Source organism: Triturus cristatus, chromosome 5_2 (assembly GCF_964204655.1).
Source record: "Triturus cristatus chromosome 5_2, aTriCri1.1, whole genome shotgun sequence".
NCBI lineage: Eukaryota > Metazoa > Chordata > Amphibia > Caudata > Salamandridae > Triturus > Triturus cristatus.
The window spans coordinates 302,083,222-302,110,424 of NC_140588.1; the positions used below are offsets into that span (position 1 = coordinate 302,083,222).

The 27,203-nt window shown below is 45.3% G+C and overlaps 1 protein-coding gene across 1 annotated transcript in view; it reads right to left on the reverse strand.

Moving 5' to 3' along the window:
- The window catches only part of RNF144B (ring finger protein 144B), a 252,111-nt gene that overhangs the window by 17,684 nt on the left and 207,224 nt on the right, over positions 1–27,203 (reverse strand). The window contains exons 5-6 of the mRNA XM_085607055.1: positions 18,730–18,934; positions 716–860 (exon numbers count right to left, since the gene is read on the reverse strand). Coding sequence (XP_085463181.1) covers positions 716–860; positions 18,730–18,934 — 350 coding nt within the window. The remainder of the gene's footprint in view (positions 1–715; positions 861–18,729; positions 18,935–27,203) is intronic.

A 27,203-nucleotide genomic window follows, 5' to 3' on the forward strand; every position in this document is an offset into this window, starting at 1 on the left:
CTCTGGCATTCTCACATAATTGTCTGGTGAAAGCTGCGCGGTCAAGCCAGACCTTAACAATAATGGGTCTGAGGCAGGAAAGGGCACCGCAGTCAAAAACAGGCTTTTGCAAACCTGGGGTCAGGAGGACCCACTAGGGCCAGCAGAAGCCTGCGATGATCGCCAACTGGGACAGGGAGATAGGTGTGGCGCAGCAGCCAGGCCGGAGGCAGATCAGCTTAGCATCATGTGACTCTGGGCAATAGCTCAATAATCTCCAAGACAGCTTCCAGCGCCGTGAGACCCTTAGGAGTGATTAAATCGCGCTTTACAAATACCAGGTTATTACAGATCATAATGTTGAAAGTGAAGGCTGTGGTTTCACAAAAGCTGCTGCCAACCCCTGCTACGGAGAAGGGGGTTCATATTCCGGCACAGGTTGGAGCGGTGGGGAGGGTAAGCCGACAGATGACAGGATACGACGGGATAGGTAAAATTAAATACAAAAATAAATAAAACGACTTACCTCGCGCTTGCAGCATCGCCGAGCTATCCAGTCGTCTGTCAACTTCCACCCCGCCCCACCGCTCTTACCTGTGCCAGCCGTGCCTGTTCATATTATGAAGACGTACGCTCTCTGGCTCACATTACTACAGCTGTGCAGTTTGATCTGATGCCCCCTCCACCCACTTCAATGAGCCTCCCTTCCAGATCTGTTGCCAGAATTGTCACTTACGTCTAGATTTTGCAGGCAGTACCAGCAGAACGTGTGTTTGCAGTTCTTACACATCATTTGGGCACAGCCTTCGTTTCGTTCAATAAATATTTGGCAAACTGGACACTGCTTAATTGGAGCCTCTGTGTCGGGGTTGATGAGAACACTTGGGAGAAAAAACATAAGAATGAACGTTAAGATATACAGTGGCATTGTACAAAGCAGCCCCCAGAACTCACAACCACTTATATATCCTGCAATAATAATCGGGTGATAATATGCAAAAGTTGTATGACGCATTTCTGTGGTCCGAGACAGAAGAGAACTCAATGAAAACAACGGCCTTGGCTCGTAGAGTTAAGTTTTTTTTTTTTTATCTCAAGTTATTTGTCACTGAAGCCAAGAGTGCCTTCACCACGTTTTCAGTTTCTCGGTGCCAGCCAAAGGCAAATCGTCAGTGGGACATGTAATAATACAGACAGATCAAAAAAGAACAATGATTAATGCAAATTAAGCATAATGTCTCTGGAGTTCAAGTTTCAAAAACAGGGGCTAGCGAACGCTCATGCACGAAATGGATTTTGGGGTATGACAGCTCCAACTCGCCCTGATGCACACACAAAACTGCACTTGCAATGCCAATATGCCTGGGCGAGGAATGAAGGTGCTTTTTGTGTCATTGATGAATCTAGGCACTCTGTAAGTCCTCTGTCACTCATCTTTGCACTCATGCATCCATTAACTAATTCTTGCATTCACCCTATGACACAACGGCAGCAAAACGCACACACACTTAACCTCTTGAGTGCCCATGACGAGATGGTCTCGTCATGGGCCGTGGTTGCGCTGTGCCCATGACGAGACTATCTCGTCATGAACCCCGCCCGCTAATGAAAGGGCCGGCACAGGGCGGGGAAAGGGCGGGGCACTCAAGGGGCTAATGTATGCAAGATAAATAAAAGAATACAAGTATATCAATAGAAAACATCCTCCCATCTAAATAAGACAGGCATATGACTGAAATAACATAACTAAAAGTAGCAGTAGGTGTCTATCTTGCAAAGGTATTGTAAATATTCTAGTTTTTTTTTTTTTTAAGTTCAAGCATGGCCACCACATTCAGAACCAACGTTTTGGCCAGTTTGGTATATTAACCCCTTGTGTGCCACGCCCTTTCCCCGCCCTGTGCCGGCCGTTACATTAGCGGGCGGGGTTCATGACGAGCTGGACTAGTCATGGGCACAGCGCAACCGCGGCCCATGACGAGTCCAGCTCGTCATGGGCACACAAGGGGTTAAAACAAAGATACACTATGGACAACAGCATTCCATAAAGGTCTTTAGGTTTAGAGCAAGTGGCCTCGTAGGACGCAGAGTACTGCAGAAGAAATGAACATCAAACAAATGCGCATCCACACGCCACACCAAGGGTCTCAAGATATGGGGATTTTGTTGGACCCAGAGAGAACATACAATTTGCAACATAAAAAATTGCGTCTACCTAATCACTTGCCCCTGCATCTTACATTATGTGGGGATGACCACTAGACCGATAAAAGCTAGAATCAGTGAACACGAGAGAAACATCCGCTACAGCCGCAGCACAACGAAAATGTGAAACCACTACATTGAGAAACACCACACCGTTGACCAATTGGCATGGACAATCCTAGAGGCAAACCCCTCCTGGAATGCCAGCACCCTGCTTCAGAGAGAACAACGTTGGGTATTCCGCTTGCACACACATATCAATGTTCTAAACGACGAGATACCCTGGATTGAATTACAATGTTAATTCAACACCCAGATATATCTTCTGAAACCATCCTCTGCTCATTGTGTCTCCTCCTCCCCCATGGAGTGAGGCTCTAGTCACCAGTCTCTCTCTCAAATCTCAACACCAAAACATTTTCTCTTAGGTGCCTTGCATCATCTGTGTAGTGACACTCAAGCCACCTTTATCTTTCTTGACCTTTACTTTGAAACATTGTCTCCTTGGTACTTTACATTACGTGTACCAATCCATACACTGCAGACACTGACACTATTAGCAACTTGTCCATCGCCCCTTCACGAGCCTCTCCACATCAATAAGTACCCACTAAGTTGTACCTCCCATCACACACACCGCCTTATGTGAAACACTAGAGAGCACGCCCATTCTCATGACATTGTCTTATCTATCTAACATGACATTGCCTTATCGTTTACTACATTTCACATATGGCAGATCCTAATCTGGTTTAACATCCCGTTAATACCATAGTGAATCGCTATATGATGCCAATATCCTTATTACATTTCTACAAATGGCAGGCCCTAATCTGATTTAACTTTGTGTCAACAATACGGGGAATCGTTATGCAATTTTGATAGCGGTAGACTACCACCACAGTTCGTCATCTCATCCATAAAATGGCGACCATCCATAACCTACTGGTTCAATAGACCATACCATGTCGACTGGGAGCTACTCTCAAAGCCCCATCGTCTCTTCAACCTAGCTCTTAAATTCAATAACTATTATGAGCAGTCACTTTCACATTTGCCCACAAGACTTTAGAATCCACAATAAGATGGCTACCATAGTGACGCTTCAGGAACGATCATACACTACCTGCACTGCTAGTGGTCACATATCACGTGACATTACGTCACTCTCCACATGCCCACTGCCACACCCCCTCTGCTGGAACTTTAAGTACGGAAGCAATCTTGGCACGCTACCTTAGAGCAAATAAGAGGTCGGATAGGTGCGAGTGCCTAGCGATACAATCATGAGTACTACCACCACTATCTGCCTCTGACAAATGCCAAGGGTATCCAAGAGTCAACAACTATTGTGCCTGTCTCCAATACAGGTTGTGACGATTAGCATGCTTTCGTTTGACTTATGGAATCCTATGCCCACACATAATAGGTAAGCGGCTCCGCTTAATTTCCTTGGTAACCTCCTCCTTGTCCTACTACTTCAGTTTCTTCTTCCCGCCCCCACCGCTCTCTCCATCATTACAGTACACCACCGTCTGTTGAACAAAAGGATTTGCCATCAAGGGGAAACCAAAACCACGATGTTTATTGAGTACTTGGAATTTATTGTTGGGTACATAACCAAACAAGATGGCCACTTAACAATGTATACCATACCCTCCCTTTTCATTTACGATCAGACTAGGGGGTCCTAGCGGCAATATGTCCACCTTTCATCATACAGCACCAGTGGACTAATTGCCTTGTGCGTTATACAAATGTTCGTCTTACTCTGTTGTTTTATAAGCTCTGCCTACGCACCTTTAGATATGGTAAGCACCATCCTGGAGTTCTACACCCAGAGACATGATAGCGGCCCACTTTCCAGGGACCCTATTTTGGTGTACTTAGTCAGAACACATCACTGACTAACTAATTGAATTTTCATTGTTTTTCTCCAACCCCCTCCCTCTTTTTTGTCATTTTAGATTGGACCAACCTTTGGGTCCCCTCAGTGGCACTACTACAATTAACAAGGGAACCACGCACATTTATTTATTTATTTATTTATTTATTTATTCACTCGTTCTTGGTCCTGAAGAAGCGTAAGGATCTCCTCCTGAGACCACATCAAAGCGCAAAACATCTCAACCTGACCTTATACATTTCACTGTCACTAATCAGCACTGTCTTTCTAGCTAATAAGGGCCATAACTACCCTCGAGCAGCACCTAACCGTTTGGTTTTTTAATCATGACAGAGGGATCTCACCTATTAAAACTGATCTACCCTTGTTACCCTCTAGCCATTTTTAACTCACTTTCAACTACTCATTGAGCACTGACCTGCACACACCATACAGCTTGCTCAACAAAAGATCTCCGATAAAGTGACCCTTTGGGGGACCCGCAATGCATTACAGCGCCGGCATGACGAGTAGGACTACCCAATGATGAAGCATGACATCCTTCGGGGTGTGTAAGGGCATCAAGTAAAAGTCTTGACTTTTATCCCGCCTTTTTCTTAAAATGACTCTCCCCCCCCTCCCCCCCCCATACACACTCACTTTCTCAGGAACAGTGACTCTCCTTAGTAAACCATCAAATGACCCATTGGCACTGACTGGAGAGCTGTATTATCCGCTTAAGTAACATGTATTACTTCAGTCAGAGTTTTCACCCAACAAGAGGGAAATGGAGAGGTGATGGCATGTAGAGACTATCTCAGAAAGACGGTCAGTCTCCCTCCCACCACTAGTTTACCCGTGTGGTTCATTTCAACACTGTATCACATCACTGGAACCAAGCTATACCCTGCTGTTGAGCCTATAACAAGGGCGTTACTGGTCCTGGGTTGCTTGTGTGCAGGTTAAGGGAGGACCTGGCCTGTCAGTCTGGGCTGGTCAAGACTGACTTGCAGGTGGCTGGGTCCAAACTGAGGTGGCATGGTGTGCAAAATAATAATGGATTGGGATGCGGCCACGACCAATTGCCAGTGGCTGAGATTAATTCAAGCATTCCATCATTTCTTGTATACTTCACTATGTTGTTCAAAGACATAGAAAACACTGATTATGAAGTTATTAAATTAAAGCTAGTTACGCCCATCGAGCCACAAACGCAAGTGAGGTATTTAAAATATTACACTGTGTAAAACGCATTAGAATCACTGCTTCGTGTCCGTTGTACACATTTCGTATTTTGCATCTGAAGCACAATTAGAACATTAGGAGTGATTTATTTATTTATAAATTGTAATGTGCAGCAAGCGGTCAGTAACCATCTCAAGCAAATGGAAGTGATGGGGTGACAAGGCAAAGAGGGGGAGGTCAAGCTTTCAGTTTGAAAGTGCATTTGTATAGCGCTACATTCCCACTGAGACGCAGAAGTGCAATATCTGACTGACCGAGTGCTTTAAATTGAAAAATTTAAGTGCAGGTACTCACTCTATAAAGCAACCTTTTGCTCCTGAGAAGTGCCATTAAATGTATTGGAGCAGTGATGAGAAGTGTAGGTTCTCTTCCTTTCAAATTAAAGAAGAACAGGTACTCGGTAACAGACAGTACCTGCCCTTTTAAAGGACTAGACAGGCCAACTTGGCAGGTGTTTAGTTGGAAGGGTGCTGTACTCAGAAGGGTCATACTTGGGATGCGTTTTGGTGTCATGCATGAGTGACCGAAGTGGTGCATGTTTCGTGTTCGGGTTGTAACGCTCAAGTGTGATGAAGGGATGACAAATGAGAGATAAAGTGAACAAATTTTAAAAGGTCTGAGGTACTCTGCATCTCCAATCTGGAGTTTTTGGTGAATATCAAGCTTTTGATCCACATCTTGGGCTGGATACAGAAATTAGCTGATCCACCATTTAAAACTTTTAGGGCCAAGAAAACAGAAAGAGAAGACCGAAATCTGATGCCTGGATTGTATTTATCACAGTCATCTTTTACGCAAGCTGTTCTACTGAAACAATTTATAATGCTTTTGAATGTTCAATCTTGAAGCTGCTGATTCGCAAGCTTGGGACCTGTAGAGAGCAAGTATATAAAAGTCATCCAAGATTCCAGAATGTTATGTGATATACCTCTCCGTGCACCGGGTGCATGTCCTCATTGTTAATGAGTGGCTTGATTTAGCTGGATTGATTGATGGTGGCTGCTTGAAGGGACAGGTGTATCCTATTGATTGGAGGTTGCTCTAGTCTTTTTATTCTACCGATCAAAACCAGGATTATACAAACAAGTTCCACTCTATGCTGTTTACAGGCAGCCAGGATAGTGAACCCATCAGTGGAGTTAGCCCAACTTACTATAATTCTTTCTGGAGTGACCCAGGAACCGGATGCAGATTTAGCCCAGCGTACAGTAACTGTTTGTGGACTTAGCCAAGAAGCAGAATTTTCTTAACTACCGAGATCAACAAAATACTAGGTGCTGATCCGTGGGATAAACCCAGGAGTGAAGTCAGTCCAGTTAGGTATAATGATCTATGGAGAGAGCTCAGCCTACTTTAATTCTATATGAGACGACCCAGAAGCACAGTTAGTACGGGCTACTTTAATTTTCTATGGAGTGACTTAGAGAACCAGAAATAGATTTAGCCCGGCATAGAAATCCTCTAAAGAGTTAGTCAAGGAGAGGAGTTTGACCTACCCGCAGTGGACAATATGATTGTGGGTGCCGGTCTACGTGATGACTCCAGAAGCAGATTTAGGCCAACTTACTGTAATTGAAGATGGATTGAGCCAGAGGGGAGATAGCCAGGCCTACTTCAAATAATGATGAGTCAGGTAAGCAGTGGAATTTGCCCTACATGCACAGGATAAGTGAAAAATGGTTGTTCATATAAGGGGTGAACCCCGGAACAAAGTGAGCCCAGTCCATTCAAACAGTCTAGGTGGTGAACTCAGGAGCAGGACTTGCCCTACCCGCAGAAGTTAAAATGATACTGGGTGCTGGACTATGGGGGTAGATCTAGGAAGTCAGGTTACCGCCAAGACACTAATTTAAGTCAAAGAGGATACTGAAGAGTTGCTGGCCTAGTTGAGCCTATCTGTGGCTGAATGTATAATGAAAATAGGCTAGCTCAACCCTGAAGAACAAGAGGCGGTGGTTAGTCAAACATGGCAGAGGCGACCCAATAGTCAGCTGACTCGAAATTGCACTGGAACACCGTCACCGCTGCTATTAACTAGGAGTGTACTCAGGAGGTCAATTGAAAGGAAGGGAAAAGGCATGGTTTTCAAAATGACTGCCCATACTATACATATGAGAAACCTCTGAGGGTGTCAGAATATGGGATAGAAGTATGAATAGAATAGACCACAACTCCTGGATTCCACTGCCACTAGTATTCAAGCTGCAGCCATCATATTGCACATGTATGACATGAACTCATTAAGATTTTAGAGATCCAAAATATACAAGTAGACTAAACAACTGAAGAGCTGTTTTGGTGCCCGTGGTATTGACCCGAGATCTAAAAGCTTTCCCATTTCCAGGAAAGTATTCCTTTTGAGATCCAGGTGGTGAAACAAAGGGCTGTTAGATGTCATGGCTTATCAGGTGTCTGTATGATGGCAAATATTTCTCCTTCCGGCGCCAGCCAATGCTTCTGGTTCTTAATCAAAGTTCGGATGGCATGAATTTTGAATGCATCTCACATTTTTTAGGGTGAATTATCAAAGGTGTTTCTTTTGAACTCTGTTATATTTTGTAATCTGTAGGCACAGGGCATAACTGGGCAGAGGAGGAGACACTAATGCTGATGAACCTGACGAACCTCTGGTTTTGATTAACTAGGTGCTTTGTGTATTAAGATATCTTTTCCATCAAGGAGGTCAAAAGGGGAAACGTCTTTTAGGACGAAGCCGGAATCACGCTGTGCCTTCACAGTGCCGGCAACAGAATAAATGCATCTTTAGCACACAATCGTTCTGCATGAAAGTTGTTACAATGGTGGTGTAGTGCTGGAATTAAAGTCCAACACCTTTCCTAATGTTGCGCAGACCGGAGTTGGAACAGTAAATTAAACTATTTCAATATCCGACACCACCCTACGTCAAAACGACTTGCGTGCAGAACAAATGCGTGCTAAAGACGCATTTGTTCAAATGATGGAGTTCTTAAGGAATGCGTTAAAAACACATGCGGAATTTGTCCTATATTCAGTCAACAGACCTTTTCTGTACATGCACGTTCAGTGTAGAAAAGCATTGTAAAGAATGACATTTTCTTGGCACACCTGAAGGCATGCACCTAGATGCAAATCAGGAAGGGTGTCCATCAATAGCAGATGTGTTAATCCAAGCGAGGGGCTCTCTACATCCATTAATTCAATGCATACAAATTCTAATTAACAACTGCTGTGGTGGCAAGGCTCTGGCATTGGGGGGTCTTTAACTACTTTTAGATAGTTTTCCAATTGTGCATCACAATAACCTTGCCACTTTTGGGAGACGCAAGATGTGGATTGGTAGATGTGGGAACAACCCTTTGCACAGGGCAGCAGTTACAACTGCCAAGGGTACTCTGGGCCTCATGAGCCATTCTGCCACTCTGGCATTTTCTCCGTGGGCTGCAGACCAAGAGCTAATGTCAGAGCTGGATTGGCCCCCGTGACCCAACTGTGACCCCATGGCCTCATTATAGTTGCAGCCTCCTGCTGTGTGGGGCTGGTTTGAACATTTTTGCAAGGGCTGATTTTGGTTTCCTCTCTGGATTTTTGCTGCTTTAACAAAATTCTGAAGTCTTGCTGTCTTGTACTTGGATTTGTATCTTTTGAGCATGAATTAATTTCTCAAGAACTAGCACGTCCATTCCTAAAAGAATAGGGAGGCGCCTTCCGGCTACTCACACTGTGTAGACACTTGGAGCAAGTCGATGAGTTGTTGTTGCAGTAAAATCCACTCTCTTCTGGCTTTCAATTTACGATCGTGGAATAGAAATCCTTGCATTAGCGCACATGTAACTTGCTTCTGTCATGTTTTATTGCTCATTCCAACGATGCCCACAGGAAGTACCCATCTCTGACGTTGAGCTATTGCCACCTCTTGGACCCTACGTGAGAAATCAAAGACTACCGTGCTCTACCAAAATGTTTTCATATCTTCATTACTATTTTGAGTTCATTTAACTTCTTGGTAGCAATCTAGCAACCTGCATGTTTATTACGAATTAGTCACATGACTATATTCGAAACTTGCAAGTAAGTGCCAGTGTATAATTGTGTGCCCCACCCTTGCTCTATGAGCTAGCTGCATTCAGCCATATTGGGGACATTCTGGCAAGTTAATTCTGTGATTCACAGACTATTATTTTTTCTTTTGTTAATAAATCATTTCAGACTTTGATTGGCGTGTGAGATTGTCTTTGACACAATCTACTTGTCATAGGCAGAGTCCAGAGTCGAAAAAAGGAATCCTTTTGCACAAACACAATAAACAGTTTGAGAACGGCGAGATTGCGACTACAAATGCATCCACGGTATCGTTGCATAAATACTATTCCTGCATGGCTATTTCTGTTATTTTCCAGACACCTATTTACAACTTTTGTGTGGGTTGTGCAATTTAACGTTTTGGGACATTTTTTGGTAGCTTTATCTTGATGCGTTTTTATTTAATATCAAATGTTAGTGGGTTTGAAGTTAACTATTAAAGCAAGAGTCATTTACTGGGATACTGGGTAGTTCCTGTGTAGTCATTTCTAGAATTTTCATATACACCCACACCATTACTGCAAGAAAAGCAGCTTCCCTGGAAACAAATCACACTTTTATTTTCTTGCCAAATTATGTAACTGCTTATCTGATGCCCGGCAATAATATTTGTGAGGTAAGATGAGAAAGAACAAATCATACACCCATGATCCAAAACATAAAAGGTTTGTAAATACACTTACTGTAATATACACAAGAAAGACAACCGGTTGCCACGGTTTCAACCAAAGCCGCCCACAGCCTTCTTAATGATTAACGCAAGCGATACTGGAGTACTAAGGAAAGCTGTGTATGTTACATCATGCAGTCAAGAAATGCCTCTTACTTCAGCACCTTCTCGCAGCAGACAGGCCAGCTAATTTTAACATCTGAAGTGTCTGAGTCCCTCCAGCACATCTCGGCAGAGTTCTGCCTATACCACATTAAGGTGGCGGGTGCTTCTCACTTTTGGTTGTCAACTTGTGGAATGTCTTTAGGTTAATGGTGAGAACAGCCAGTTCTTTAAGGAAGTCAAACTACAGCTTTGACAAGCCCTTACCTAAATGAGTCTTTAGTGCAAGTGTCTCAACCTTTTCAATCGTGATAGTTACATCTGATAAATGAAAACCAAGGCAAAGAAACAGAAGCTAAGGAAGGGAAAGAAGGAAGAAAAAGAAGCATTGGCATAGCCAATAGGTCTCGCCTTTGGGACCTTATAAGTGTTTTGCTATGCAACAGTTGTTGTTGCACCAAGGATATAGTGCTGCATAACTAAATACTTATAAGGTCCCAAAAGCGAGACCTATTGGCTATGCCAATGCTTGTCTTTAATGAAAGATGTGGGCCTGAAGCTTTGTTTTCTGAGCCTAATCATTTAACTTTCATGAAAAACTTCAAGGCCTTTGGCTACTTGAAGTGCTTAGGGAATGGTGTGAAGTGTGCGAGAGTGGTGTCCGTTATGTTACATGTGAAAAGCAGGGGTACATGTGACATTCCCCTTTTATCCAAAAAGGCCCACGAGCTCCCATTGCACAGTATTTAAGAGATGACATTTGCAAGGTACACCGGAATTATGGGATTCTGAGGCAGTTTTCTGCAATAATTGTGGATTTACCACAAGAAAAACAATCAACTGCTACATAAATCTGTAGATTTTAACAAAAGCAATGTTTCTAGCTCAAATGGATCAAAAGTTGCTAAAAAAAGAAGCAACGTGTTGGTGCACTATGAAAGGCCCTTAGCAAAGGTTGACTGCCCACCTCTCTGTTGTCTATTGCTGTATTTGCGTGTTAGACTTGTACTAATGGGTCGAAACCTTTGCCTAGACAGTGTTATCAGAGTGAAAATGACAAAATAATGAAGCAATATTTCCACATTACACTACATAATTTCCTTTTTTTCTTGTTGTGTAATTTACTGAAACCAGCTGCAATTTGTTCCTCCTTTTCCGCATAATTCCAGTGTGTGGCATGTGGCAGAAACAATTTGATAGGATTTTGCCACCCAAAGAAAAGTAATTGAAAATGTAAAAAAAAAACAACACACAAAAAAACAATCCATGTATATTTTAGTAGTGGTTTGTTTAATGTTCTTCCTGCTGGGACACTATTTTTTATTCGTGGTACTATATGAGAAATTCTGACAGTACAACACATTTGGACTTTTCTGAGGTGTAAAGACTTTTGCCCAAGTTTACCAACACAGATACAGCATGGGCAGGAGCAGTGCAAGTTCCCATTATACAAAGACCAGTAGTGGCAGCACCATTAACACATACTACCACTGTCCTGCCTACTCCCAATCACCACAGGTGCTAGCTGAGTCGGATAAAATAATTAGAAGTGAAGGCTCAGATACCACACTTCGAGGCACGGATGACAGTGCACTTATTCGCTATATAAAAATACTCTCTTTATGTCACATAGGTAGCTAGAAATGGATAATAGCGCTGCTGTAACTCCCTTTGTACCTAAACAATAATATAGAGGGCTAATGCACTTGCTACCAAGATGTTCCTACAATATGTGGTTTTAGAAGTTCAAATATTGCCACTAAGCCTTTCATTTCCGACTCAAGAGTGGGAAAGAGAGCACTGCAAAAAAAACACTTGTATGTCCTGCCACCGGTGAAAACATTCTGAGCTGCTTGGTGTCCCTGTTCTGGATAACCCACACTTATTTGAACTTCGAACAATTGTGATGTTTTGGTACATTTTGAAAGGTAGAGCGCATAACCCGCATAGGCCTCTAATTATTTTAGCTATCAATTAAATCGCAGCTGTCGGAGGGTGGTGTCCTTTTATCAACAATCCTGAAAAACACAGCTCCACATTTTTCATTATGGCTCCACAGAGATGAGAAAGGGGGAATGATTAGAGGAGAGTGCAAGGACAGAAAATATGATGGTGAAGAAAAATAAAGCAAGCATAAGAGAAAAGATTGTCAATTAAAGAGGTAGGTGAAATAAAGGTAAAGTAGAAGAGAAGAGACATAACCAAGAGAGGTGATTAGAGAGGAGTAGGAGAGTGATGTGGATCATTAAAGCAGAGAAGGCGATGAAGATGGTGTTAGAGGTAGATCAAGGAGGATGGATCAGGAGAACGATGAGCGAAGGGAATAGGGTAATTCGTAGTTCTGTACTGAGAAAAGGATGAGAGGTGAGTAGAGTAAAATAAGTAGGGAAAGCTGAATGAGGCTGGCAAAGGATTGGAATGATGAGAAAGTTATACTATCAGAGAGGCATGTGATGGGCATATGATAAAATGTGGCTGGGCAAAGAGGGAGTGTTAGGATGAGAGTGCTAAAACAAGAAAGTGACGGAGACAGAGAGGGTGATCTGAATAGGAAAGGCTACTTAGAGAAAGGACGAGAACAGTAAAGAAAAGGGACTGTGTCAGTCACAATTTAGAAGAGACCGTTCAGTTTTGAGACGCTCATATTAGCTGCACATTTCCGATTTGATTTCCTTATAATACATTCTACTCCAAGGACGGACAGCGGAATATAGGATTGTAAACTGGCCAGCAAACTGTCAAGCTAAGTCGTCCACTTCAGAAGCTGTACTCTTGCCACAGGGGGGCAGCTAAGTGTAGAAACGGGCTAACATTTGATATCTGGCCAGTTTCTAATTTGGGTTGCTTTTCCAATTGTTATTGCATCTACTTCAACTAAATGGACAGCAGTAGCTGCTACCCATAATTACAAGAAGTTGAATAGCTTTACTATCTATTTAAAACATGCATGGACACCAAGTATTTGTGGATATTCTGTATGCTGATAAGCACTCTTCAAATAATAAAGGCCTGAGAGTAGCTGCTGTTCAAAATGTTGATCTGCAATTGAAAAACAGGCACAAGGAAGCAAGATTGCAAGGTACACATATGCACAACCCACTCGTATGGAAGCATTTCAGGCTTCCAGTAAATACAGACCACCATTACACCATAAAGAGCAGCAGTCAAAGTAAGGCGGACAAAAGAAGGCCCAGTGGAGAGTGCCAATATTGAGGTTAAGAGCGGAGGTTAAGATAGAGGCTGTGCTAAAGCAGAGAGGCGAGAAAGATAAGGAGGAGTATGTGAGCGAGAGGGAGGACAGGAGACAAAGAGGAAGAGAAAGTGCAGGTGGTGATAGGGAGGGAGAGAGGGAGAGAGAGAGAGAGAGAGAGAGAGAGAGAGAGGGGGAGAGGGAGAGGGAGAGGGAGAGGGAGAGGGAGAGAGAGGGGGAGAGAGAGGGGGAGGGGGAGAGGGAGAGGGAGAGGGAGGGAGGGAGAGGGAGAGGGAGGGAGAGGGAGAGGGAGAGGGAGAGGGAGAGGGAGAGGGAGAGGGAGAGGGAGAGGGAGAGGGAGAGGGAGAGGGAGAGAGAGAGAGAGAGAGAGAGAGAGAGAGTGAATGTATTTTGTTTGCTTTTGATACATGCACAATTGCCACCATTGCCTCATGTAACGTAACGTTTGTTTTAGTGTTTTGAGTGTCTGCCATTTATTGCAGTTTTTTACCTCTACGTGTACTTTGTATGCTTTTGTAACCTGCACACATGTCACTTTTTCCTTTTGTAACGTATCGTTAGCTACCTCTTGTATTCTGTTTGCTCTTGATACTTGCACAATTGTCACTATTGCCTCATGTAACGTAACGTTTGCTTTTGGAACATGCTCACTTGTAATTTTTCTCCTCATGTATCATTACTGTTCCTATTGTGAAGCGCTCTGACACCTTCGGGTAAAGTCCGCGCTATATAAAAACGCATTAAATAAAATAAATAAATAAAATAAATGAGGGAGAAGAGGAGGCATAGTGAGAGGATAGCTAGGTTAAGAGAGGCCTTAGAGGGGAGAGAGGAGAATGAGAAAGAGCAGGGCGAGGCAAGTAAAGAGGAGGGTGAGGGGAAGTGAACAAGAGGGCGAGGCAGGAGGATGCAGAGTGTTAGAAGAACAGTGTGAAGCTGAAAGTAACGAGGGTGAGGCAGAGAGAAAGGAGCCCGAGGCTGACGGAAAGGAAAGAGGCTGACGCACAGGGAGCAAAGGACATAAAGCACTTCTGTGCAAAGCTCTAGAAATAGAGTTAAAACTAGTAAGCATGGCCTTAAGAGTATGCAACTCATCTCCCTACAAGACCATACAGCAAGCACGTCCTGACCCAACTCTCAAACACCTGGAAAACGCTAGACAACTCCATGGCCGACCTATGCTTGTTCATGGCCTTCCCAGATCCTGAATCCTGGCCTACTTTACCCCTATTCAGCACGGTATCAGCAGACCACTGAGTTGGGTACACGTCCTTCTCTCTAAACATCTCCGGCCTTAGACTCTGTGCTGCATTGCTTCTACTCCACGCACAGACAAACAGACGATCACGGAGGAAAAGCTAGACATAAAAAAGCGACCAAACAATATGAGGTGCAACTTTTTATTATAAATTGCGGCCATCTTAGCATGGTGCCAGTAATAGCTTGACTCACTTACTTCTGCAGTTCACCAAACCTACTTTCAGTCCTTTAAGTTTATGCAGATAGCTCTGTAAGACAAACATTGGCATAGCCAATAGGTCTCGCCTTTGGGACCTTCTAAGTGTTTAGCCATGCAACAGTTGCATAACTAAATACTTATAAGTTCCCAAAAGTGAGACCTATTGGCTATGCAAAGTGGCCGTGCGGCTGCGAAAGTGAAAATAATCGCGGTAAAGTGCGGCGTCCGCGCACATGCACTGTAGCTCTAGGCTGGCCTGGTAGCACTTTTTGGAGCCCTCTCAATAAGTCTCGCCAGACCAGCGCATGCGCTGGGTCAGGCGAGACCTAAAAAGGAAGTGAGACATTAAGGAGAGAGTTTGAGACGAGAAAGACAGGAAAGAAGGAATGAAGCAGATAAAGAAAAGAAGGGCCAAAAAGGAGAAGGATGAAAGGAAAGGGTGATTAACAAAGACAAGCGAAGAAAATAAGCAGAGAATGAAAGAAGGCAAGAAGGATAGAACAGAAGGATAGAAGGTAAGAAAGAAGTCCCAAACCCACAAAACTGCAGAAAGGACTACACGCAATGATCCAGAAAGACAGATGTGAAGCTTTGTGGACTACTGGTTGCATCGTGGAGGCAACCCCCACTTGGTCGTCCCCCGGATCCCACAAACACAGACCACACTGATAATCTGTTATGGAAGAATTGGGGTCTCAGTTTACTTAGGCAATTTCCAACTTACAAGCGATCCTTACACATCATTTCTTTTCTTTACTCATTGAGCCTGTGCCTTCCTTAACGTACCCTCGAGCACTGTGGCCTACGTTCAGTGCTCCTAACCATACCCATAAGCACTGTGCCCTATATTCAGGGCTCTGTAATTGCCTCAGCCATGGGCAAGTGTACCATCTGATTCCAGCTCAGCCAGATGACATTTTACTTCCGGTGTAACCTTTTTACCTTCTACTTTCGGGTAAGCGTCTGCTTCCAACCCGCTGGGTGACCAAACACTTCGCTGTACCATTTTCCTTTTACTTCCAGGAAAGAGTCTGCTTCCAGCCTGCCGGTGACCATTCACTTCTGGTGTACCTTTAAAAAACCTATTTACAGGCAAGCGTCTGCCTCCAGCCCGCCGGGTGTCCATGCACTTCCGGTGTACCATTTTCGCTTCTTGTTCCGAACAAGGATCTGCTTCCAGCCCGCCGGGTGTCCATGCCCATCTGGCATAACTTTTTAACCTCTACGTCTGGGCAAGCATCTGCATCCAACTCGCAAGGTGACCAAGTCATCTATGTACCAAATTGTTCTGGGCCATAGGCTCCAACATTTAGAGTTTCCTTCCAGTTCAACACTGTATGCCCCTGAGGTATACTGCTAGTGTCCCATTGGCTCTGACAGTTAGCTGCTGCAGGTCTGTTCCAATTCAGACCAAGACGCGTGCTCAACCAAGCAGGACTGCGTTGTAGGTCCCATATGCCTCTACGACAATTATTTAGTGGTATAACACATCCCTAATCCCTATATTTAGTGCTGGTGGGTGGGCGAGTATTCATTTACTAAATCCCCGGAGAAAGAGGGTGCTCTGGTCTGCATCCCAGGGTTAAATATCCTCACTGCCCCCAAGAGGCCCAAGTTACTCTCTAAATTTATGACTGGGCCGGACCACGAGTCCTGCTAGTGAAATCAAGTACATTACATGCATTCTTTAACATGCTCCATTACCATCCGGGGTCTGCTCCCTGTGGGTGTACTCCACTAAGGCCCTCGGTATAGCCATATCCCCTCCCCTTCAGGAAGGGTGGCCAACTCAAGGAGCAAAGTAAGAGTCAGGAGCGTAGGTGGAGCACCAAGCAGTGTGGGTGTATGCTACAGAAACTTGCAGGACAGGTGGCAGAAACAGTGCATAGGAGCATCGCAGATTCCTGGAAAGTGGAGGAAGGCTCCGCAGAGGTGCAGACAGCCAGAGAGAGAATACGAAGCTGGTACCTTTGTGACGGTTATTCTCATTCCGATACTTGAGTGAATGAAAGTCCGAGGATTAACGGTACATGCTTCAACACACAGTCTTCTGCATCAAGGTCAAATGCGACTGCTGTTGGTATTATAACTTACGGGCATCATACAATAGGGCACACAGGCCACCATGGCATAGAAAACAAGCATTCAGACTAGATAATGCCTAAATGGCTGCCAGTGTGTCATGTCGAATGCACCCAGATGTGGACACATAGGCAGCAATCTTGGAATGGGTTTCTACTACAGAAAAAAGATGGCTGATGTGTACATGTGCGCTTGAAGCCATTTTAAGATGGCTGCCAATGCATATGCATGCATCCCAATGTATTGTGATGCAATATGTGTTATACAATAAGGCCCACATGCTGCTATGGGATAAAAAAACAAGCATTAGGACTAGCTAATGCCAAAATAGCTGCTATTGCATCTTGACGAATGCACTCAGATGCCGACACATAGGCAGTCATCTTGGAATGCGTTTCTACTGCAGAAAAAAGATGGCTGATGTGTACACATGTGCATGAAGCCATTTCAAGATGGTTGCCAAAGCATTTGGATGGGTATGAAGTGGGGTGGCGAAGTGAGCTAAAAAACAATGATGGATTCAAGCCAGACCTGTGACTGGGGGCGAGTGTCTGAAAAGTTTCAGCGCTCCGCCCATCATCTCTTTGCGTTTGCTTTGTTCACCCTAAGTTGGTAGGGTATGCCCACACGTGGGTCCCTTGCACACTTTGCCACTAGATTCAAGCTAGCCAGGCTGATGATGGGTGTTACCCCGAAACCGGTCCCAGGATGCTGGTTTCCGGTCCAGGACCTGGCTTGGCAGTTCGGTCTGGACTGTTCCCATGAGGCACAGGGTCAAGACTGATTTGAATATGGCTGGGTCTGAACTGCGGTGACGAAGTGAGCTAAAGAACGATGATGGATTCAACTCAGATCTGTGACTGGGGGTGAGTGTCTGAAAAGTTTCAGCGCTCCGCCCATCATCTCTTTGCGTTTGCCAATGCATATGCATGTCTGCCAATGTGTTGTGTGTGATGAATATGATGGATCAACAACCATTTTGCCATTCAAAATGTATCTTCCCATAACGGCCGATAGACAGCTAGGAACTTTAAATTAAGGACAATGTGAGAAAATAATGCATACCATTAAGCCAGGCCACGTCATGAAATAAGTTGCATCGAGAACTCAATGGATAGCCATTCCCCCTGAAGGGGACAGCAAACTGCATCACAAGGCACCAGTTTGTCACATTCAGCAATCTCCGAGGCATCATTTTATAAATTAGTGCATGTCAAATAATTCTGAAGTCCATCTAAATATTCTTGGTATGGAGTAGTCCTCAAACCCAGCAGTTAAGAGGTGGCGAGCATTCATGCATCCATCAAAGAGTGATGTAACGCTTTATCAAAAGGGGTGCCAGTCTTACGGAATGCATTCTTTCATCAGTTTCTGAAACAGAAACTGATAAATGAAAACAGTACAATCTTTAACTATCAGCACACTGGTCATTTTTAAGTTCATCTCCCAATACATTAGACCAACTAAAATGCAGGAGGATTTCTGTTTCACAGGCTGTAATATTGCATTCAGCGGTCATACAGTTGGGCAATTTTAGTACTAGCACTTTTTAGCAACAGCAACTGCACACCAACATGACGTTCCACAAGTCCAAAATTCCACATATGCTACTGCGCTGAGTGATAAGTCAGCACCACAGTAATGTATCCCAATAATATTCTCTAAAGTAATGAGGCTTGGATGTGAAGACTAGAGTGAACAGTTACTGTTTCTTACAGGGTATGCCAACCACCTTAAATTTACAGCGATGATAATAATTTAATACACACTTCAGTTTTTAACTGTTTATCACTCAGAGAACACTTGCACAAATAGCATGCTCCACTTACTTATGCTCTGTTGGCACTACAATGGGTTGACCTTCTTGGCATATACGCTCTGGGTGCCAAATAGCCTTGCAGATGGAACAGAACGTCAGATGGCATGTCTGGCAGACTACTTCCACGGGATGCCCTGAGTCACTGGGTTTAACTTCACACACAGATTGACAGTCTGCAGAAGGACACCATGTTCTGTGTGGATCTAAGTGCACTTCTGAAATGGCAACAGATCAACACATTTAGTTATTTTTCATACCACATTTCATGATCTACTCTCATGTTCTGTCTTCCTAAAGGAATTTGGCACAATATTCACCCTCTGTACAGCCCAAGAAGAGAGCTCTGTTCCCAACCTGCTAAATTCCCCAATAATAGCTCACCTCTCAAAAAAGACTACAGGTGACCCAAAACAATTTACCAATTACTGCTACACTTCAAAATCCAAACTAACCAAACACCTACAATAGCATGTGGCATTTCACAACTTACTCCAGGACAACAAATCTGGATTCACATCCACTATAGAAACTGAGATCAGAATGACAAGGCATCAGAATCTCCTTACATCCCATGATTAGACTCTCGCAGATTCCGGTTTGATTTGTCCACAGCCTATAGGAACCCACATCAACACGGGCCAAACAGACTTCTTTTATATTACAATGTTCAATGGATTTAGCAAGTTAATTTACTATTTTAATAGATTGTCCTTCAAAGATCTGGAAAAAAATATTTTGTCTTGACTACCTAGGCCACAATCCCTTGGAAAAGTCCAATACCATGTAAGAAATGCGAGAAAATAATCAAGGTGTTCTGTTCGATGTGAAACTCTCTTTCTCTTCCTCAGGGGAGTCAGGGGAATTCATTAGTCAGAGGAATACACTCCAAACCTGAATACTATAATTATTTTCTTTAGTCACTGGAGAGAAACAAACACACATTCTACTATCAAACTGTATGGAGACACGTACACAAAAAACGATCATAATAAAAGTAAAGATTCAGACAGACAAAAATTTACCACAACATGAAAATGAAAGAACAAACAACACCAGCCTCAAAATCACCCCATTGTTTATTGTCAAACCTGTATAACATTGAAATCATTATGCTAAGCACGCAAGGCCAAGAAAACTAACTGTTCTGGCAACCTACAAAATCTCCTGTGAAAGCAATTCTATCAGAAATCTAAGGTCAAGCTAGACCCATGCAATCTGTAAGGGTATGTTTAAATGCATCAAACAATGAGGCAGACCCCTCAGGGGGCACAGATTCAACCAAGACTTCTAGTTTTCTTGGAATACCTAAAAATTGCACATTCCAAGCGAGCCTTCTGAAAAGAATGTGCCGGTGGGAGGCCGGAGTCAGAGAGTGCAGTGCATGTGGAGAAGATTGTGGGTCAACTGTGGTGTCTGCATGCCTTTGGAGGCAGCCTTCTGACAACGGGTTCACCCAAAGAAAGAAGATGGAAAAGCTGGGCAGTTGATCTGGCTCTCACATAGGGACTGTGAATTTTGCTGTCTCTGTTATTGAGTGATAAACAAGGAAGACCCATGTTCGTAGAAACATCAGGGGAAAAGGGGAGAATTAACACATTCCTGGCTAATCGAACTTTCCAGATCGCATCTACACAAGCCGTCTCAGACACCCTACCTGCATCGCATGGAGTGCCTCAGGGGTCCATCCTAAGCCCTTTATTTTTCAATATGTATCTAAAACCTCTGGCCGACCTTGTTGAAAAATCAGGTCTAACGCTTATGAACTACGCTGACGACTCCCAAATCATCTTCTCCCTATCTGAATCTTGTCCTCACTCCCCTTCGTTACTTAAGGAAGGACTATTAAAAATCTTGAACTGGATGACAAAAAACCAGTTAAAACTAAACGGCGACAAGACGGAAATACTGATTTTGGGAAAAGATCAAGATCTCTGGAATCCCGTACATTGGCCTGATCAGATGGGCGCCTTTCCTACCCCGGTGACCCACGCCCGTAACTTGGGCTTTATACTGGACAATTCCCTATCCATGAACAAACAGGCCAGTAAAGTAACCAGCCTATGTTTCACCATAGTTAAATGGTTGAGGAAGATCCTCTGGATGCTGCCTGTGTCAACGCAAAAGACCGTAGTCAATGCCCTTATCACATCTAGGCTTGACTACGGCAACATTCTGTACCTGGGCGCAAACAAATCTGTGATCGGACGACTACAGGTAGTGCAAAATGCAGCGGTCAGGCTACTCTGCAATATTCCGAAGAACTCCGGAGTTTCGAACCATCGTAGGAATCTTCATTGGCTTAGGATCGGAAGCAGAATCCGCTTTAAAGCCCTGAACTATATGTTCAGAATTAAAGCAGGTACAGCACCAAAATATCTCCAAACTCTTGCCTACCTCTATACGCCCAAGAGAAACCTCCGGTCGCAGACGGCAGCCTGTTTCTGCATACCAAGGTTCAAACGAGCAAGAACAGGTGGCAGATCCTTTGCCTATCTGGGACCCTCCCTTTGGAACACGCTCCCCCCCTGTATCCGAAAGGAAGGAAATTATCTTAGGTTCAGAAAGCTTGTTAAGACCTGGCTGTTTGAACAATAAACACTCAACAGCCACCTCCCTCTTTCTGCCCTCAAACTAGCTGTGTCTAGGCGCCGGGAAACCCTTTTTGGGTAGCTGTTGCGCCCTATAAATTGATAAAATAAAATAAATCTAAGATGGAGTCTCAAAAGAGATTTACAAACAAAAGTGGTTGAAATGGAGAAAGAGACACCCTCAAGTGCATGCTTGCTTTCGCCATTGCACAGCACAAATGGACTCTCAGGAAGTAAGGGCATGAGGTGTAATTCTCTCTTGTTGTGGGGATGTGCATGTGTAGCATCCAATAGAAAAGACAATCTTGACTTTCAGATGTGCAGTTGGAGCAAATGGGGCATTTACTTTTCTAGCGCATCACCGGAATTCTGGAGAAAATAGAGAATTCTAATTTGGGATTTACTCTCTTGTCCCTTCCACTCTACCACACATTTTGTGGGAGAGGGACGCCTATGTGGACTTCTGAAGAGAGAGTTAGCCTTAAGTTAGATTTTTACGAAAATAACATTAAGTTAGGCCTTGAAATGATACAAAGATGCAGCTATATTCGAAGATACTGGTATTTGTGGTTGTAATGTAATGCTTGGAAGCTTTTCAATCAACAATCAGTAATCTCAAATTAAAATTTCAAATAAAAGTATTTTTTTTTAAATAAAATGAATAGAGCACCACATACAGACTTGTCAAAATCCCTATTACCCATGCCAATAACGACATCACATTCTGTCACCCAACCCCAAAGCGAAGAAGGCCCACTAATGACAAATTTCCTAGCTATCGTAACGGAAAGTTTCAATTCTATTAAGGACTCTGAGGCGAGGATTATGCTATTCTTTCTTCACTTTAATGAACAGCAGCCATTTGAAGTTAACAAAACCAACTTTTATTTCCATGAAACATAAGGAATATCACAAGAAAATGATAGTGTCCATGGATAGAATGTCCCTTCTCCTCTGCACCAATCACAGGGCTCCAAGGTGATAGTAGTCCTCTGTTACTGTCCATTCTCCCTCTTTCGTCGCTGAAGGCCAGCCAGCCAGGGGGCTTCATGAATCTTGTTTACCAGAATCGCCTGCAACGCAAAATAAAGCATAAGCGACAGCAATGGCTAAGGTTTAGCCTGTAGGGAAAACAGCAGAGCGAAGGGTACACCAAACAACAGATGGTCATATATACAATAGCAAAACATCTTAGGTACCCCAGTACGAGGGAGGGAAGGTATCAAAGAGAAATTTGTAACCTGGGCGGGATAATCCTAGCCTCCAAGTCCTTAATAGAATTGAAACTTTCCGTTACGATAGCTAGGAAATTTTTCATTCTATGTCAGGACCGGAGGCGAGGATTATGCTTGTTTAAAGATTGCTCACCACCAGGTGAGCCATATCAATAACCGGTTTAAAGTAAAACCGTTTAAAAGTAGAGTCTGAAGACCAATCTACTGCATTCAGAATGTCTTCCAGACGAGCTCCTAGAGTAAATGCCTTAGAGGCCATTGCTCGAAAGTCAATTCCAGCTTCTTGCATGACCCCCCTTACCCACCGGGCAATGGTGGGGGAAGAAACCGCCTTTTGGGGTTGAGCGCAATAAGCTGTTGCTGCTCTCCTGGAGGACAGAACTCCTCTGACATTTCCTCATATGCCTTAAGGCAAGAGACTACGCACAGCTTCGGAGTATCCGGGAATGCAGGATAAGAGATGGACTTTGTCCCACGTTTTGTTTGTCTCCTAATAGTAAATGTGACCCCTGAGGGAGAGAAGATTCTTCTGGAAATATCCAGGGCCCTAACGTCCAAAACTCTCCTGCAGGATATAAGGCAGAGAAGCATCGCCAATTTCCCCGACAATTCTTTCCTAGAGAGGAACCTGTTCAGCTGCCAGAACAGAAACAAATTTAAGACCTGGTTAACATCCCAGAGTTGAGAATAATGAGGTTCAGGCGGTAGAGAGAGACAAATGCCTCGATGAAGATGGCAGACCAAGGGATGATCGCCCACAGGAGACCCGTTAACCATGGTATGACCCGCCGAGATGGCGGAATGGAAGGTGTTGATAGTTTTATAAGCCAAGCCCTCCTCCGCCAGGGAGGCCAAAAAATTCAGGATAGTGGTCACATCTGTCACCACGGGATAGAGACTCCGTCGCACACACCAACGATACCACCTCCTCCAAGTAGAGAGGTATCGCTTGATGGTACTGTCGGCCCATGCCTTGGACATGAATTTCTCAGCCGCTCCCGATAAGCCTGGGACCGCCCAGCATCCCCTGTAATCCACCACGCCATCAGGGTGTGAGAGCCCTGCGCTATAAGCGGGTGGGGAACTTTGTCCGGATTGAAAAGGAGAGTCGGAAAGCGGGGGAGTGGGATTGGAGAATCTCAAGAAAGTTTCAGAAGAACCGGAAACTAAACTTGAGATCTCCAAATTGGGAAAATGAGAACCACGTCCGCTCTCTGGCGTCGCACCTGGGTTGAGACTCTCGAGAGCATGTTGAACGGGGAAAGGCAGTGCCCTGTTCGTCCCGCCAGTTCTGAAGGAATGTGTCTGTCCGCGCTGCCAGGGGATCTGGTCTCCAACTGAAGAACCAGGGAAGCTGGTGATCCAGACAGGAGGCAAACAGGTCCACTGAGAACGGGCCCCAGATACTCTGGAGATCCGCAAAGACCCCTGGATGCAACTTCCAAAGACTCCCTTCGTGAAAATGGCGGGAGAGAAAATCTGCAATCTGTTTGTCCTGACCCAGCAGGTATTCCGCCGTTACGGAAACGTGATGATCCAAGCAGTACTGCCAAAAGTTTGCTGCCATGTGCGAGAGCGCTCTCGAGCACGTGCCCCCAAGATGATTGATGTATCGGACGGCCGATACGTTGTCCATCTTGAGAAGGACGCAGGACGGAACAGAGTCCTTGGTCCAGCACTGGATCGCAATCGAGCCCGTCAGGAGTTCCAAGCAGTTAAAGTGCAAGTGTTGCTCCTGCGGGGACCACACACCGCCCGTCGTGAACTCGCCACAATACGCGCCCCAGCCTGATCTGCTGGCGTCTGATTTAATAACGATATCTGGCACGGAACCGAAGATTGCACGCCCATTCCAGGCTTCCATATTGAAGAGCCATCACTGTATTTCTTTTCTGGCTTCCGCAGAGAGTGACACCTTCCGAGAGTAGGAGAAGCCTTTGCGAAGGTGTTGGGCCCTGAGGTGCTATAAGGCCCTGTAGTGGAGGGGTCCTGGAAGATAGCTTGAATCGACGCTGAAAGAAGACCCATGATGCGGGCTAGTTGCCTGAGGGGGAGTTGCTGCAGAGCGAGAGCTCTCCTGAGTTCGTGACAGATTTTCGTCATCTTCCGTGAGGGAAGACAGAGTAGCAGCCACGGAGTCGATGGAAAATCCAAGGAAAATGACCTTCTGGGTCGGTGCGATGGTGGACTTCGCCGCATTGATCATAAAGCCCAGGCTTTGGAGCAGATTGACCACCGTTTGGAGTTGCTGAGTCAGGGCGTTGGGGCATTGTGCCATTAATAAGATGTTGTTCAAGTGAACTAGGAGTCTAATACCGGACGCATGCAGACGCTCGATCACCGGACGGAGAACCTTGGTGAAGCACCAAGGAGCGGGAGAAAGACCGAAAGGAAGGGTGGTGAACTCGTACACCCTGTCTCGCCAGTGAAATTGCAGGAACCTCCGATGAGGAGGGAAAATAGGAATGGTCAGATATGCGTCCTTGAAGTCGAGACGCGCCATCCAGTCGTTCGGGCTGAGGAGATCACGAAGAAGATGGATGCCGTCCATATTGAAGTGGCGATAAACCAGCCACTCGTTGAACTAGCGCAAGTTGATGGCGGGCCTCTGGCCCCCGTCCGTTTTGTCCACCACAAAGAGATTGCTGATGAAGCCGTGAGGATGGGGTAGGGTTTCCACAACCGCCCCTTTGTCCAAAAGAGATTGAACCGCTTGGTCGACCAACGCGTCGTCTGCCGCCGAAAAAACAAGAGGTTGTGGCGGAGCAGATTGAAAGGGTTCCCCATGAAACTCTATATGAAACCCTTGAACAGTTTGGAGTACCCATGCGTCCCCCGTGACAGAAGTTCAGGCCTGGAAAAAATGTGCCAGACGGCTCCCCACTTTTAGAAGGGAAGAAGGGAGAACACTCACCAGCAGAGCTGGAGGCACCACCGCCTCTTGCCTCACCGTCCTCTTGTAGGATAGAAGTTGCCAAATCTGGCTTGATCCTGGTAAGATCCTTGGTTGGAGCCTTGCCCTCGGAGCTGGTTAGGGCGGCCGGTCAAGCAGCCCCTGCCTCGGCTGGCCCCCCAGAAAACCTGAGGGCGAAACACCTTCCGTATAGAGGATTGCGCCCTGTCCAAAGACGTAAAGGTATTTACGAAGCGCCCCAGTTCTTTTATAAAGGGCTCGCCAAAAAGGCCTCCCTGGGCAATGGGGCCCGCCTCTGAGTCTGCCACATCCCAAAGCTTGGGGTCCACTTTTATCGGGAGGGATCTGCGCCGTTGGCATTTCCAAGAAATACTACGACGCGCTGGGCCCAAGACGAGAGGTTCTCTGGGGAGATCAGGGACCCTGACGATTTGGCCTCTCCTGCCATATCAAGGATTTTTGTTATGGGCCCTAAGATATCAAGGAGCTTGTCTTGGCAAGCCCGCCAAGACCTGTTAATACCCTTCTTAAGGTCTTTGACAAATTTCTGCAGAAACGTCGCCATGCGAGGGTCAATTTCAGGGGTGGCCGCCGCCTTACCTTCTAAAGAGGGGCCAGGGCACTCCACCCTAAGTCAGTTACGTACTGAGGCCTCTAACAGCCGGCGGATGCAGCTGGCGACGTATTGGGAGACCTTGTCACAGGGCGCCCAGTCAGAAGATCTAGGGTGCAAAATGTCAACAGGATTTAACATATCTGCGCAGAGGTTCTGGTCACCTGTCTCAGGCGCAGGATTTGAAGGGCGCCCGGGCCGTGAAGGACCGGTGGCATCGTCATCGTCCCCTTGAGCAGCGTCCCCAGGAGTAGTGGGGGTCGTCGGTGGAGGGTTGCTTGTCAGGAAAGCCTGTTTAAGGCGGGCAAAGGCGTCCGTGTCAACCCCTGCATTTCAGGATCGTTTGGCAGGGGGGGGGGGGGGGGGATTGAGAGTCAACGGGGGCTCTGCTGGAAGGAAGAGAGGCCGGAATGGCCTGAGTTGCCCTGGCCAGTTTATCACAGGCTTGCTCAATCTTGCGGGAGAGGCGGTCCTCTAGAGGAACCATAGCCTGCTCCACCGCTTTATAGATAGATGAATCTACAGCGTCATAAAAATCATCATCCCACTGAAGCGCTGTGAGTGGGTCTTCCTCCCAATGGTCTTCTTGGTATGTGTCGTCTTGATAGGATTCCATGAGGACAGGAGAGTGACACTACCCAGGTAAGTGGAAGAAATTAGGGAGAGAGTTTACCTCGCAATAAGGGGGGCTGGGTGTCAGCCTACTCGTGAAGTGCTCGTGTTAGGGAACAAAGCCCTGGGACCCAACAGCCCTGGTGCCAAAATATAGAAGGGCAGCCTGCTAGAAAACAAAACGGGCCCCAACAGGTCACATGCTGCAATACCGACTCCTCAGAGAGTTATAAAGGCCTAAAGATACAGACCCCCCCAGACTGGACACAACCACCAGCACACTGTCTTTGAAAGGCAAATACCGACCATTACAGGCTCAAGGGGCATTCATAAATGTACAGCTGCCTAATGGCAGAGACAGATCGTCAAGCGGTGTACAGGCAGGCAGAGGCTTGTTCACTGCAGTGCGATCCAGAGATCGAAAAATGGGTGGAATGCGCGGAATCTCGGGAACGCACGCAGTGAGGAGGACATACAAACACGCCTTCAAGGGTCGGGATGAAAGCACGGCGAGCCGCACCA